Genomic DNA, 15634 nt, shown 5'->3' on the forward strand with positions numbered 1-15634 from the left:
GAATATAGTGCATATTCAATTAGCATTTGCAAAATTTAGGGGTAGCTTTAGCAAAGCACTATACTGGGCAAGATCCTGGCTTATTAAGGAAATTGACATGTCTGGGTAGGTGAAAAGCATGGGTGAGTTGGAAATTTTTGCTAGAAATGGAAGTTGGGTCCATCAACATGGTAATGGGGAATGTGGACTTGATCTCTAGGCTCAGAGAGGTTCTGCAGCAGGTGTGAAGTATGATCAATCCAATGTCATCATTCAGAGTACTCACTAATGTTTAAAACTGCTCCATTCATCCCACCAGTTTCCACACTTTAGAAGCCAACAAATTATTCTGTTCAGAGCTGCATTGCTCAATATGGTAGCCACTAGGGTGACTATTCAATATAGGGCTATTCAAATTAAATTAAATTTAAAAAATTCAGTTCCTTAATCTTATTAGGCATGTTTCAAGTGTTCAAGAGCCACATGGAGCCAGCTGGCTGTCATGCTGAGCAGAGACAATATGAAATATTTTCATCATCATAGGAAATTCTATTGGACAGCACTGATCCAGAGACTGGAAGCTGGTGACCTGAGGCCTGTATGCTATCATCATCAAGGTTCTTTTTTTCCTCCTCATTTTCTTATTTTTAAGTTGGATACCAACATTTATATTTGGAATAAGAATCTGGATTTTGGGCCTCTCACTAAAACACACACACACACACATCCTGCAACACTGGACTTTGACCCCTCAGGACAATTGACTGAAGCTCAGCAGCTGCTGACCACTCCCCTCACCCCTCACCCCACCCCAGCTATTACACAGACTTCAGAATGGGCATGGGCATGGGCTTTCCTCCTGGGCTTTGCTTTGTTTTTTTTTCCCCCTTGACCTCAAGAAACTTCATTTATGTGTTGCACTCATTTGTGTTTTAGTAGAAGAGACACAATAAATGAGTAAAGTAATAAACCAAATGTTTACAGATTATAATGAGGACTAGTGAGTGAGAGCTAAGAGACTGGTGGTGAAGAGCTAAGCCTGGGTTTGAGGCCTGGTGTCATCAATTACAGGACCATTGACCTGGGACAGGTAAATATGTTGCCCTATATTTCCAGTTTCCTTATTTGTGTCTCAATACCACTTAATTTTATACTTTAAAATGATTGATTTTATGTTGCATGAATTTCACACAGAAAAGAAGCACTATTGAGCAATTTGAAGAGGTTCCCACTAGTCAAAACAGAGACAACTTGAGCATCAAAAATTATAACTGCAATGGACTGAAACATACAAAAGATGATAAAATCTACAACTCTACAATGGTGCTAAAAACAACTAACCTGTCAGTTATGGAGGATGCTGGGGAAGCAACTAATTGTTCTGAAAACATGGGGGGAAACTCGTATTTATCCAGCCTTTCCTGTATGTCCTGTATCTCAATGTAAACAATGAGTTGATGAGGACACATTCTTATTTATATCAGAATTCCAAGTGATCAATGCAGAAGGAATGATAGAATTAGGACATCCTTATTTATAACCCCTCATAAAATAGTGGAGGTAGGCAGTGATGATCAATTAAACCTGTACGTGAAAAGTGATGGGGAACTTCATAATGGTTTCCTCAATATGAACCCACTGCTCAGATTTAACATGAGAAAAAGAGAGAGGAGCAGACATTAAGTCCCTCCTGTAATGGAATAAGTACAAGCCACCATTCATGATGTATCTTTGCCAGAAAATTGAACATGAGACTAATGTGACAACCAGTTTACAAGGAACACAGGGACAGAGGAATAAGTCAAATGACCGGGCCAGAATACAGCCTATAAATGGCCCAGTGTCTTCAACAGATAAATTGAAATAAAACAGCATGAAGGAGGAGGGAGAAGGAAGAATCTAAGATTTAAATAGACTTAGGAGACACATTAACCAAGTAAAATGTGTGGACTTTATTTGGGCCTGATTCCAACTTTACAAAGAATACGTGGGTGGACAATTTGAACTATTTGGTGATGTCTGGGATTTAATTCAAAATAACTTAGTAGGGCTGAATGGGAAAGTATGGAGGAAGCAAGGTTGACCACGTGTTGGTAATTGTTGAAGCAGAATAGTAGACTTCAAAGGGGCTCATTATACTATGTTTAAATTATGTTTACATATGTTTAAATTTTCCATGATAATTTTTTTTCTGAATTCTTGTCTGACCAGTTCAAATGTTATGACATGTGGATGGATTCCAGAGTGAGTGAAGGACACCCAGTCACCCGCAGTACCTTCTATGACCACAGGCCGGCTCCAAAACTCAATGTTTTTGAGACCTTCAGGGCGGGCTTCCGTGAATCAAGGTCATGGAAAATGACAGGACAGACCTGAATGCCTCCTCGCTGTTTATGAATTCACAGTGTGAAGTGTGAAATGTGACTACCCAGTTCTTACTATCTAGCAGATCCCCAGGCAGGACGCCTACTAGAAGCAGAATAATCCCCTAAATTTATAGCTGCTGGAGCCCAAAATCTGTCACCCTTGCACCCCTCCCTTTTTTTTTACCCACCCACAGCCCCATGTTCAGACCTTCTTATCTTCTTGGTTCCTTCCATTTCATGCTATACTTGACACCATCCTGGTCCAATCTTGTCCTGTCCTTTCTGGATGACTCTGTGGCTTCTTCACTAGCCTTCTGCTTAAAATCTTCTTAAAATCCATTATCCGTGTTGCAACCAAAGACATTTTCTAGAATACAAATCTGAACATATCTCTCCCCATGGACGCAAGGCCAGACATGATCGGACCCATCTCACCTCACCCTGATCTTTTCTTCCCCTTGCACTGCTAGGGTTCAGACACACTCGCTTCTATTCTGTTCAACAAACTGGGCCTGTTCCCACCTAAAGACTTTTGCACTTGCTGTTCTTCCACCTGGAATGCTCTTTCCCCAGATTTTCAGTCAGCTGACTGCTCTGCATTCTTTTTTTTTTTTTTCCCCCAAGGACCTCACTTTGCAAAAGGAGGTCTGGGTCTTTCCTCACTTTCATGTTATGACAGTGCTCCCTTCATCTGTGAACAGTCAGACTTGATGAACTGTCACTGGGGGAACTTGGCTCTGAAGGCCTGGGCTTTCTATTCCCAGGAAGAAAGTCATGCAAGTTAGAGAGGGAAGAGGAGCACGAGGAGCCCTTGAGTCCTTGCATCTTGCTTGTGCTAAGAACACTTTCGTGTGTGCTCCGCTGTAATTTCCATGTTGGAGAGTACCGGAAGCCCACCTCTCATTGTACTTTAGATGTCACCATTGTTAGTCATTCTGAGAGTCTCATAAGGATAAGGGTCACCTCAAGGGAGAGAAGCAATTTGGTCCACTGTACTTGATGAGTCTGCCTGTCCCCCTAGCATGGAGGAGGTTTGAAAATATTTTCAGAACTTTGAAATGGCTCAATAGTTAAAAGGGAGAAACTCCCTTACATATCTGACAGCTGAGAAACCAGTATGGGTAATATTTTATTATCATCCAACATTTTTTTGAGTAGATAATACTTTGCTGAACCCCTCATTCTTTATAAAATTAATTCCTCTGAAAAGTCTAAATGATTGCAATTTTTATTTTATGAGTTTTAGAGATCTTATTGTCTCCATTATGAGGAAAAGGCTGTGCTGCCCTCCAAAGAGGTGGTTTTATATGAAAATATCATTACATGGTTTCAGTATATAGTGGTCCAATATTTAGAAACCCTCAGTCCTAAAAATTATTTCTTCTTTTTATGAAGCAACTTAATATCCCAATGATAATACTGTGTAAGACCTGGAAGGAAAACTTTAAAAGGGCTCATCATGTAAAACCTTTCAAAATAATTCTATTTACAAAAAAGTTGCAAAAGTGATACAAAGGATTCCTACATGCCTTCATCAACACCACGTTTGTTTTATTATTGTCCGCGTGTCAGTACAGAAACACATATTTTTTCTAAACCACTTGAGAGTAAATTACACACAATGCCACTTTATCCCTAAGCAGTGCAGTGTATGTTTTCTAACAAGAACATTTTCTTCCAAAAAGGCGGTAGAATTATTTTTAAAAATAAGATAATTAACATAGTTCAATACTATTTATTATCTAAGCTAGAGTTCTCATGCAAATGTCCTCTATAATTTCTTCTCTAGTCCAGATCCATAGAATAACACATGAAAACTATCATGTTAAATTTGTCATGTCTCTCTAGTCTTCCTTAATCTGGAATTGTTCCTGTTTTTGTCTTTAGTGACCTGAGGAAATATCTTTTGACTATGTCTTTGAGTTCTGACTTTTTTTCACCCACTGGTTTAGGAAAAGAAAATCCATTTATTACATTGGAGGCCTGGGAGAGAGAAATGTGTTTCCTCTCAATTTTGACCACATTTCCTAAAACAAAGATTAAGAACAAATGACCCATTTTCAAAGAGCCTTTCCTTGATTGGTATTATTCTACTGTTTCCCTTTGAAATGTTTATTTACAGCAGCTCTCTCTATGAAGCACACCAATAGTTTTCCCTGCCCCCTTCCACCAGGCACATTTTCCTTGCCTCTCTTTCCCCTAAACTTTAAGGTCTCTTCTTTTGCCTCTGTAACTTGTTTCCTGAGCCCATTTCTTCTACATCTCACTTATTCTACCTCTGTGACTATTTAAATAAACGTTTTCTTATAGTTTGAAAAAATAAAATAAATGTATTTACAGCACGTATTATCATGCAGATTTATTATCTGTTTGTTGTCTGTCTTCCTGACTAGACTATAAACTCCATGAAGATAGACACTTCCCTCTTATTCCTCAAGAACAAGAGTCCATCACAGAGCCTGGCACTTACTAGCTGGCCTATGAATATTTGTTGAATGAATAAGTAGTAAGTCAGAAATGTCTCTTAGACTTGTAGTTTAGGCCAGCTTAAAGGCACTAAGATAGAGTGGGAAGAGAGATGGTTCTTCTGGGACAGGGACATCCTCACAGGGATGGGATTGGACTCTGAGCAATAATAATTGCAGGTGAGAAGTTTCCGTTCTCCAGGGATCCCCACTGAGGCCCAAAGGTTAGTGAGGTTGCCCATAGTAAGATGTTCTTGGACTGCAGCTGGCTGAAGTCAGGTGCCCATGTCACCAGACAGGGACTGGGACAAATCTCCTGGGATTTGTAAACTGATCAGATTTGTCCAGTGTTTTCTCATGTTTTGATTGAGTTTATGCATTTTGGACAAGAATACCAAAGAAGTCATTCAAGTCAACCAAAATTCATGTTGGAACTACACGTGTAGTTAGGATACAACTGCATTAGGACTGAGGCAGGTCTGCCCTGGCATAGTCTGGAATGTGTGGGTTCTTCACTTTGTGCAGAAAAGATTTCATGACATTAGTGCAGGTGATTTTGATAGTATGTTTATTGAAGCTGGGGACAGTGAAACAAAGGAAAGACTTAAGGTAGAAGAGGCAGAAGCATCACAACAGGAGTGAACCTAGACCGAGATGCCTAGATTCAGGAAAGGAAGTCACAGTTACAGAAGTGAGCCATACTGGGCTGAGTGGACTCAGGAAACAAGTTACAGAGGCAAGAGGAGAGTCCTTAGAAATAGGTTCAGGGTGTTAGCCCTGGACGAGCTGTTGCTGCCCACTGCTCCCCTAGTTCCAAGTCTAGTGGGGCCCTTAGAGTTTGGGAGAAAGAAAGAAAAAGTACAAGAGAGAGAGAGAGGCACTGAGAACCCATTGGGTCCAGAGTTTTAGGGGAGAGAATATCTCAACAGGATATTTCATAGTTTTCCAGGTATGGTCTTTAATATGTTGATGCATCAAAATGGGGTTATAGGGGAGTTTGGGATTATTCTCTGGTCAGCTCAGTATTTTACTTTCATCCTGGATTTGTCTGGCTCTAACTGGGCATTTTTTGTTATTTCCCTAAATCCATTCATCCTGGGGTTTGGCTGGCACTAATGACATCAACTGGGTCTCTGTTATCTATCTCTCTGACCAGGGTGATTCAAGCTGCTCACTCTCTGGTTGGAGAGGAAAGGTATAACTATGCTCCTAAGTGTCCTTGGTTAGGGAAGATAAGATGTTGCAATTTATTAGCGGCCTGTTAATTGCCTGGTCTTGTTTAACTATTTTGTCTGTTTCCTTCTTTCCACTTGCCAGGGAATTTTCCTAACTTCTTACTATCCTACCTTATCCACACCCCGAAGAGCTAAAGAAATCGGAGTAGAGTCTGCCTAGCCACCTCCTCCTTGCCTCCCAGGAACGCTGCGTACTAATTTCTTCCTCCACGCCCTACCCCCACCCCCCTTTCCAGGCGGTGTCTACTTTCTTCCCAGAACACACCTCTCTTCCACATTCTAGTTCAAGACAGCTGGCCATTTTCTGCACTCTGCAATCCCTCACCAAACTGTGCAAAGTTGTTGTGAGAGTCCGGTGGGGTGGGCCAGAATCAGGGAAATTTCGGATCTGGGGTCCTGGGACCATCAGGGGCTCCGTGACAATAAGCGACAGCCAAACAATATAGGGACAGCCATGTTTCCATGTTTCGTTCCCTTCCTCTTCTCTGGCCCAGGGCAGTGGAAAGCTAGAGGGATGCGGAGGAGTGAAGGGGAGAGTGCCTTTGCCTGGGCATAGCAGTGCCCTAAGCCCAGCGTGCAGATGACGGAGGTCTGCGGCGAGCAACTTTTACGCAGAGGATCATTGTGAGCAACATAGCGGGAGCAGAGGGCAGGGGGCCGGGCTGCTCCTAGCGTGGGCAACGCGGAGAAAGGGGTGTCCGCACCTAGGGCAGGGCGGGTTTCCGTTTGCCAGCCCTGCGTGGTTAGATTCGGCGATGCCGGGCCGCGTCACACCGCACAGTCACAGCTGTCTAAAGCAGAGCACCGGGAGCAGGTTCGCGATGGCCTACCTGCTGGGAACACCCCCAACGGAGCCCAGGTCTGTGCTCTCCAGTTGGCTCACAGCCGCTAGAGAATGTATTGATCTCGCGAGATTTTCAAAGACCCGCTCCTAGCGCGCCTTCTTACACGGTTGCCAAGGCAACTGGGCAGTGCCAACGCCGGCGGGAAGAGGCGCATGAATTTTGCCAGTTCTCCTGGGAGACTTCAGAAGTGGCCATCGCTCAGCTTCCAACCCTAGAAACCACGGCCTCTGCTCCAGGCGGTGCCCCTGCCTCTGGGGGCCATGGGCCAGATCTCGGGACTCGTGCCCTCTCGTTTCCTCACGCTCCTGGCGCACATGGTGGTCGTCATCACCTTATTCTGGTCCCGGGTAAGACCCACGACCACCCTCCTCCCGTCCGCATTCCCACTTCGGGTGATCCCAGCCCAACCCTTCTCGTCCCCAAGGACCTGACCCGGTCGGGTCCTCCCACTCCTCTTTCACTTTTTTTTTCCTCTCTGCCCGGCTTGCTCTCCAGGACAGCAACATCCAGGCCTGCTTGCCTCTCACGTTCACCCCCGAGGAGTATGAGAAGCAGGACATTCAGTGAGCACTTGGTGGGGGGGTGTGTGTGTGTGTGTGTCAGAATTAAGGAGTAGTGGGAGTGGACGGGTCTTAGAAGTCCAGAAGGCCTGAGCCAACTCCCTTCCTCTCTGCAGGCTGGTGGCAGCGCTCTCTGTCACTCTGGGCCTCTTTGCAGTGGAGCTGATCGGTTTCTTCTCAGGAGTTTCCATGTTCAACAGTACCCAGAGCCTCCTCTGTATCCTTTCTGCCTGCGTACCTTTCCCACAAGGCCTATTTCCCTCAAGACTCCCTTCAGCCACCTAACTAGCACTTTGGGACACAATAGTGTCCGCCCTTGAAAGCAAACAGAATCTTGCTGCAGTTGAAAGATCTTAGGCAATGCAGATTTAATACAATCTGAGATCATTTAAACCCCTGATATGCACTGAATATCCCAAATGGGGTAAAACAGCTTTTTTACCTTGAAGAGGAAGCAGACCCTGTAATTCAGTGTAATAAGCACTGTGCTATAGGAGTGTGTGAAGATACAGAGCACTATAGGAACTCAGAAAAGACAGAGGAAGTGAGGAAGATGGATCAGAGAAGACTCTTGACAATTGAATTTGGACCAAGAGCACCAGGATGCTGGAGGGTGAACCAGCAGAATGTATCAAGTCACTGAGCATTCTTGTGTGGTAGATGGGGAGCCCATTCCTACCTCATCTGAAGTGTCCAGGTTGGCCTCTAGATATGGAATGGGTGTAGCCTGGGATCCCAGCTGGCTCAGCTCTGGCCTCTACTCACATGGCTATCCTAAACCTCAGAAGGCAGGGCTGCTATTGTCAAGGGAGCAAGAAGTGAACCTGAGTGCAGATGCCAGCCCTGCCTCTGACCTTTTCTGGCCCATCACTACCTATCCATCCTAAGGCTTTCCTTGACTGAGGTGTGTTCCCAAGCCATCGGGGCTCACTGTAGTGCATCTGTGGCCCTATCCTTTTTCATATTTGAGCGTTGGGAGTGCACCATGTACTGGTACATTTTTGTCTTCTGCAGGTACAGTAATATCCAATGTTTGGGGTGGGGGGGAAGTTCACTCTAAATCTGAAGGTTTCCCCCACCCAGCCCTTGACTCCACCTAATCAGCTCAAGCTTGGTCTTTTGAAGTCCTGTCTCACCTATACTTTGGGAGTGGGTCTCTGGCTTGAGGATTTGGGTATTTTTATTGGAAGCGGCCCTAAACTGACCACCTAACTTTCACAGTGCCCTCCCAGCAGTCACTGAAGTGGCATTATTCATCAGCGTCTTTGGGCTGAAAAAGAAACCTTTCTGATTACTTTTGTCGGAACATTGGAAGAAAGTTGGAGAAGCAAGGGACCAGTCACCGTTCCTGGAAGGAGGAAGCCCCCTAAAACTGCACTTGGTGAAGGATTTTAGTGTTAATTAAATGTCAGGTCTGGAATTATTCGCGTTATTAGTGCTTTGTAATGAAATCTATTTTAGAGTAACATCAAAACTTATAAAAATTTCAGGGGAGAATTGGGGTAGTCAAATTACTAGAGAAACGGAAGGCTGTTTTCCAGCCTTGCAGATTGTAAGATAATATGTATCGCTTTTATTTTGGTTATTACGGTAGAGGTCTGGCAGAAGGAAGTGGGCGGAGATATGTAAATAAATGGTGCTAAGTTAGTGCTGCACACTCGTGAATAAAGCATTCTGGGAGGAATCGTTTTATTCCTTCTGCAGCCCAATGGGGAAATAAACTGTTTTTGAAAGATCTGCAAATAAATGTAACAAGAAAGGAAGAATCTAAATTTTAGATAGTTCAGGTTATGTGTTATTTTCTCACCCTAACTGTAAGCGGAATGGTTTTCATGGAGTTCGGAACGCCCCAACGTGTTAGTTATCGTCAGGTAGGATAATCCTTACCTGTTTCTCCATTTGGAGAACAGATTTGAATATGATGATTGGAGTTCGCATGATTCGTGATTAACGTCTCTGCGTAGTCAGGGCTCGCAACACCCTGATTGCTCCTATCTGATTCTTCCTGGCGATCATTTAATTTTTTTCCTTGTATAAGTAGTTTCGTTTGTGTGTTTCAGTGGTATCAGTATTAAGTGGATTTATCTAGTAGGTCCTGTAATGAGGACTTTTTTAGGTTTGATTGAGAGCTGCTTGTGTTGGTTTTCCTTTTTTTTTTTTTTAGATTAGGTATCTCATTATTATGAAAAGTTTACCTCTGAGCTGATTTAACGGGTAGAGAACATCAGGGTTTTTCCAGAAATGTTAACTGCCAGTGAATTTTATATCTAAATTCAAAATATTGGAGCCAGGTGATTTTGTGTATCTGGTTTTTCTATGAAATGGTTGTTTCTTTCAGTCCTACTTAGTGTCACAAACACCTTATTGTCAAATCTATTTCAGTATGGCAAGAAGGGCCACTTGTTTTCCGGGGGGGTCTTTTCTGGTGGTTGGAGCTCTCACCCAGAAGCCTGGCAAACCTGTTGTTCACAGGGGAACATCACCCCACTTCTGCGTACTAACACATGACAACATGTTATTAAAACATGTACACACTATTAGGTATAATACAAACTACAAGGGTATAAAGTTCTAACTTGTCACAGGATGGAAGTTCTCAGAGTCATGTTTCCTGGTATAGTGTATACTGGGAAGGTGGGGAGCCCAGGCCATTCTAAAGGCATCCAAGGAGATGCTTTCTGGCGTTGCCTCCCAGGTAATGCCTCACACATATAACCTTTCTTTCCCAACCATATATTTCTTCTGGCAGCTCTTCATCCTGAGCATTCATTCTATGAATACTTCTTGAGCACTAACCATGTACAATGCACTGTAGTAGTTACTAAGGGAACCAATGTGAATATGGTCCATACTCAGCCATGGCCATCACAGCTGTTATGACTCATAGAGACAGAAAAGAAACAGTTTCCGATACTTCCAGAGTAATTTAATAGCAACTTGTGTCAAGTGCTATAAAGGAGATTTACACATGCTATGGAGTAAGGATTAATTTGCCCAAGGTAGCAGAAGTGTTGCTTCTACAGGAGCAATTTGAGTGAGGTCCTGAAGTGTGGCTAGAGCAGAGAGGTAGGGGAGCAGACTGTGAGGGAGGGCAAGGGAGGTGGACACTGGCTGGCAATGGTTAGAGACTTGACCAGGAAAGTCATATTCCACTCCAGTCTGGCTTTCACCCCTACCCAGGGTGTGTTCTAGTGATTTGTGAAAACCAACTTTTTGCTTTACAGAAACATCGTAAACCAGTTGTTAAGTGCAACTATTTTCAAAAATTAAATTATGTAAACTTACAATTAAATAAATTAATTTTAAAATAGAGGTAATAAATACTCAAAATTCATTACTTCCTGTTCATTTTACATTTTACTATTATATGCTTTTAAGGTTATTTACATTTATTTTATCTGTATGGTAGAGACACTTTATAATGTTGTACTATTATTGTGTATTTCTTCCGAACCCATTTAATGACATCTAGCTAAAAGTTTGAAATTGGCCTTGGTGGGAGTATTTTACACTGTAGAAATTGGCAAACACAACATATACTTTGTTGATTGTACAGATTTAAGAAAGTGATGGAGAAAATACTAATAATGCAGGTTGTATTTAGAAGTTTCATGTCTGTAACTGTTGCATTGTGAATAGCACAAAAAAATGGAGGAAATATTCTTCTGGGATTTGTAAACTATTATCAGATTTCTCCACAGTTTTCTCATGTTTAGATTGAGTTTATGCATTTTAGACAAGAATACCAAAGAAGTCATTCAAGTCATTGAGAGATCAGAAGTTTCAACATATCTTCATTGTTTCACTTTTTCTTACTTGAAAATGTGAATAAACATATCAACCAATATTCATGTTGGAACTACACGTGTAGTTAGGATACAACTCTATTCATGAAATCATGGATACAAGAATGGAATCTATTATTTAAAATATTGTATGTCTTATTATTTGTACATTCTGTTATATATCCTTTATATCAGTAAAATTTATAATAAACACACATAACTGGATACTTTTTTGGAGAGTTGGTTGTTACAGAGTTGTCAGCACATCCTGCCCCTCATCATCAATGAGTCCCTTGTTTAAAACCAGAGGTCAGTTCTCAGACGTTAGCTTGACCCCTTTCCAGCATATAATAAATATATTGACCACTCTTCTCTTTTAAAAAGTTTTCCTCCCTTGGCTTCTGAAAAGAGGTTTCCCTAGTTTATCTCCCACTATTCTGGCTGCTGCTTCTCAGACTCATCCAATGAATGCTGAGGACTGACAGTGTGTCAGTCATTGGGGACATACTGCTGGGGTGTCTCCTTTGCTTGCCCCTTAAATGTTGGTGGTCACTAGTCATGTGACTTCATCTACCTCTTGTCTTCAAACACCAATCAGATGCTGCTGGTTTCCAAGTCTTGACTCTCCTATGTGAACTCTAGTCCAGGGCAAAAGCTATGGGAGCAAGCTGTGGAGCCAATTTTAGGTTCGAGGTGCACCCTCTACCCTTCTTGGCTGTGTGATCAGCAACACACTTAACCTTTCTGTGCCTTGATTCCCGCATCCGTACTAGAAGTAGCTACTACAAGTACTTCAGCTAGTTGTTTCTTAGTCAACACGAAAGGCATTGCCAGTTAGCATCAGAAATAGGTTTTCATTTTATTGTGAAATTAGTGGCTTGTTAATCAGCATAAGCCAGTCACAAAAAGACAAATACTGCTTGGTTGCACTTATATGTGGTACCAAAAACAGTCAAATTCAGAGAGACAGAAAGTAGAATGGTGGTTGCGAGGGGCTGGGGGAAGGAGGAGGTGGGGTACCAAGTTTCAGTTTTGCAAGAGGAAAAGAGTTCTTGAGATTGCTTGCACAATAATGCAAATGAACTTAACACTACTGCACTGTGCACTTATGGGAAATTTTTTAAATGTATTTTTTACTTCAATTTTTAAAATAGATAAATAAACAATAAAAATGTCAGTGGTAAAAAGTAAGGTTAGTCCCTGGATGCGTAGCTCAGTTGTGCTGATATACCAAAGTGGTGGGTTTGATCCCCGGTCAGGCCACAAACAAGAATCAATCAATGAGTGCATCAGTAAGTGGAACAATAAATCAATGTTTTCTCTCTCTCACCTCCTCTCTCTCTAAACTCAATAAAAAATAAAAATCAAAAATTGTGGTAAGTGGGAAGACCTCATGTTGTGTTCTTACCATGGGGGTGGGGTTGGAAGTGGGTTAGTCAATAAAAGAACTGAGTAACCATCTGGGGGAAAATATGGCTCAATACCTTACATAAATATTACAGATAGATCAAAGATTATAGTGTAAAAAATTAAACCATACACTCCAAGAAATCTTGACATTTTATTTTGAATAATTTTAGACCTACAGAAAAACTGCAAAAATGGTACAAAGTTCCTGTATACCCTTCATGCAGTTTTCCAGATATTAACATCTTACATAGCCATGGTATAATTATTGAAACCAGGAAATTAGCATTGATATAATACTATTAACTAATCTCTAAGTCTTACTTAAATTATGCCATTTTCCAACTAATGCCCTTTTTATCATTCAGGATCTAATCCATGGTTTCACATTGGGTTTATTTATTTTTATTTATTTTTAAAATTAAAAAAGATTTTATTTATTTATTTTTAGAGAGAGGAGAAGGGAGGGAGAAAGAGAGGGAAAGAAACATCAATGTGTGGTTGCCTCTCACACACCCCCAACTGGGGACCTGGCCCCCAACCCAGGCATGCGCCCTGATCAGGAATTAAACCGGTGACCCTTTGGTTTGCAGGCTAGCACTCAATCCACTGAGCCACACCAGCCAGGGTTCACACTGGATTTAGTTGCCATGTCTCCTTAGCCTTTTCCGATCTGAGACAGTTCCTCACTTGGTTTTGTTTGTTTATTTTACTTGACACACTTGATGAATACTAGTGAGTTATTTTGCAGAATGTCCCTGTTTGGATTTGTCCAATGATTTATCATGATTAGATTGAAGTAATGCATTTTGGGCAAGAATACCACAGTAGTTTGGAACGAGGGAGGCATTTCTAAGTATGATAACAAAACACAGAAGTCATAAAAGAGAAGACCTACATTTAAATATACATTAAAATGTTTAAATATACATTAAAATGTTAAAAAGTATACAAGGAAAAAATTAAAAGATTACAGTCTTGGACAACTATAATTCATATTGCAGAGAAAGGGCTAATTTTATTATATAAATATCTCCTACATGTCTATAAACAACCCAATAAAAAATGTACAAAAAGTATGTATGGACATTTTACAGAAAAGGAAACAAAAGAACTGTCAAATATATGGAAAGTTGCCTAACCTCAATAACCATAAGAAAAATGCAGTCTGCCCTGGCTGGTGTGGCTCAGTGAATGGAGCGCCGGCCTGTGAACTAAAGGGCCGCCAGTTCGATTCCCAGTCAGGGCGCATGCCTAGGTTGCGGGCCAGGTCCCTGGCTGGGGGCGAGCTGGAGGCAACCACACATTGATGTTTCTCTCCTCTTTCTCCCTCTCTTCTCCTCTCTCTAGAAATAAATAAAGTCTAAAAAGAAAAATGCAAATCATGTTTAATTTATATTTGTAATGACGAAAAAAAATTTCATAGAAAAGTTGGAAAGGGTATGAGTTTAAGTAAACAGGCCTCACCTGTTTGCTGATGGGAGAAAAAATTGGTAACATATCCGCAAGGAGCAATTTGGCAATATCCTTCAAAATCAATAAAAATCACAAATACCCACACCCTTTGACCTAGGATTTTTATTTCTAGGAATTAGCCCTACATATTTGCACACAGGTAAAATGGGAATGTGTAATTAGTTTTTGTAGCTTTCTTGTATTGGCAAAAAATTGGAAACAATCAAAATATCAACAAGGGATTTGTTAAATTATGTTACAGTGTAATACCATGCAAAAAAGGGCAAACTTTATACAGTTATGGAATGATCCCCAAGTTACATGACCCAGATATAGTTTGATTCCCTTTGTGTAAAGAAGTGGAAATCTATATGCACAGAACATCTCTGGAAGGAGGCCCAGGGAACTGCGAGGACTGGCTGGTTGTTGAGGGGCAGAAGCTGGGTGGCTGGGATACAGGGTCGGAGAGAGACTTCCTCCATATACTCTTAGGAACTTTTGGAATTCAAACCACATACATTAAAGAAAACATGCACACTATGGCATTTAAAAAGAATATGAGCCTGCAGCTGTTTATGTTCTGTTTGGAAATGAAGCTAAGTCAGAGGCCGGCAGAGCCAGAAAAGCAGAAACACATCCCTGCTGACATCAGGTAAGCACCCGGATCCCACTCTTCCCAGCTCCATGAGCTTTCAGGTTCTTTTTGGCTTAACTCTGTTTGAGCTGCTGTAACCATGCAGAAAGTTCCTTTCTTTAATATGACCCTTTCTCCTTTCCATCCCTTGATGCTTCCCTTACTCATTAGGCTCTTAGAACATAAGATTCTGGTCAGCACCAAACTCTCTTCAGAACAAAGCCCCAGGTCTGTTGACCACAGAAAGAGTTCCCTTCAAGCTAAAGATAACATCTTGATCTCAGTGTGTCAACCCCCAGATTCATGAAAGTGCAGTGACCCTACAAACCATGCCCTCATGAAACCAGACAGAACAATGCCACGGCTGACATCAGGACCTGATACAATGATGAACTATTCCCTGCCCTGGCCTCAACCAGTCAGTAGAGCCCACCACTCCAACTCTTTTGGCTACCATGATTAATGGTTTTCCCCATATTTAACCCATCTCCTGGAAACTACTGGGGAGCAAGGTCTTTGTGCACAAGCTCACATGTGACACCATTTGTGGTGCCATTCCCTTAAAAATAAGCCTTTACTTTCTTGGCTGCAACTCCTGTTCGCGTTTGATTGGGCTTTGATGCATGCAGGAAATGGAACCATTCAGTAATACTGTGTTGGCAGTTGTCTTGATTATGTTCATTAAAGATCTCATGATGTGTTTTTTCTTCAGCCTTATTAAGATGTAGTTGACAAGCACACTATGTTTTAATAATCCTTTGTGTGTTATCGCAATTCCTCTTGCCAGCCGAATGCCTAGCATTACAGAATGAAAGAGCCCTCATTTAACAAATAAGGGAAATGAGGCCCTAGGAGAAAGCCATTAACTTCAGGACATCGTGCAGGTAAGGGAAAGCTGGGACT

At 41.8% G+C, this 15634-nt stretch overlaps 1 protein-coding gene and 1 non-coding gene across 2 annotated transcripts; both read left to right on the plus strand.

Annotated features, from left to right (window-relative positions):
- The first annotated feature begins 6766 nt into the window (after nt 1-6766).
- Nucleotides 6767-8870, plus strand: TMEM107 (transmembrane protein 107). Its single transcript, XM_090292332.1, has 5 exons — nt 6767-7237; nt 7386-7453; nt 7567-7667; nt 8368-8464; nt 8672-8870. Exons 1-5 carry the CDS (start codon nt 7151-7153, stop codon nt 8739-8741), a joined length of 423 nt encoding a protein of 140 aa, XP_090148458.1. The 5' UTR covers nt 6767-7150; the 3' UTR covers nt 8742-8870.
- Nucleotides 8871-9314: 444 nt separating this feature from the next.
- LOC149997634 (U8 small nucleolar RNA) lies at nt 9315-9450 on the plus strand. Its single transcript, XR_016507310.1, has one exon. It is a non-coding gene; the product is annotated as a U8 small nucleolar RNA (small nucleolar RNA).
- The last annotated feature ends 6184 nt before the right edge of the window (nt 9451-15634 follow it).

The sequence above is a fragment of the Furipterus horrens genome, unplaced genomic scaffold (genome assembly GCF_987537825.1).
Source record: "Furipterus horrens unplaced genomic scaffold, mFurHor1.1.pri manual_scaffold_11, whole genome shotgun sequence".
Classification (NCBI taxonomy): domain Eukaryota; kingdom Metazoa; phylum Chordata; class Mammalia; order Chiroptera; family Furipteridae; genus Furipterus; species Furipterus horrens.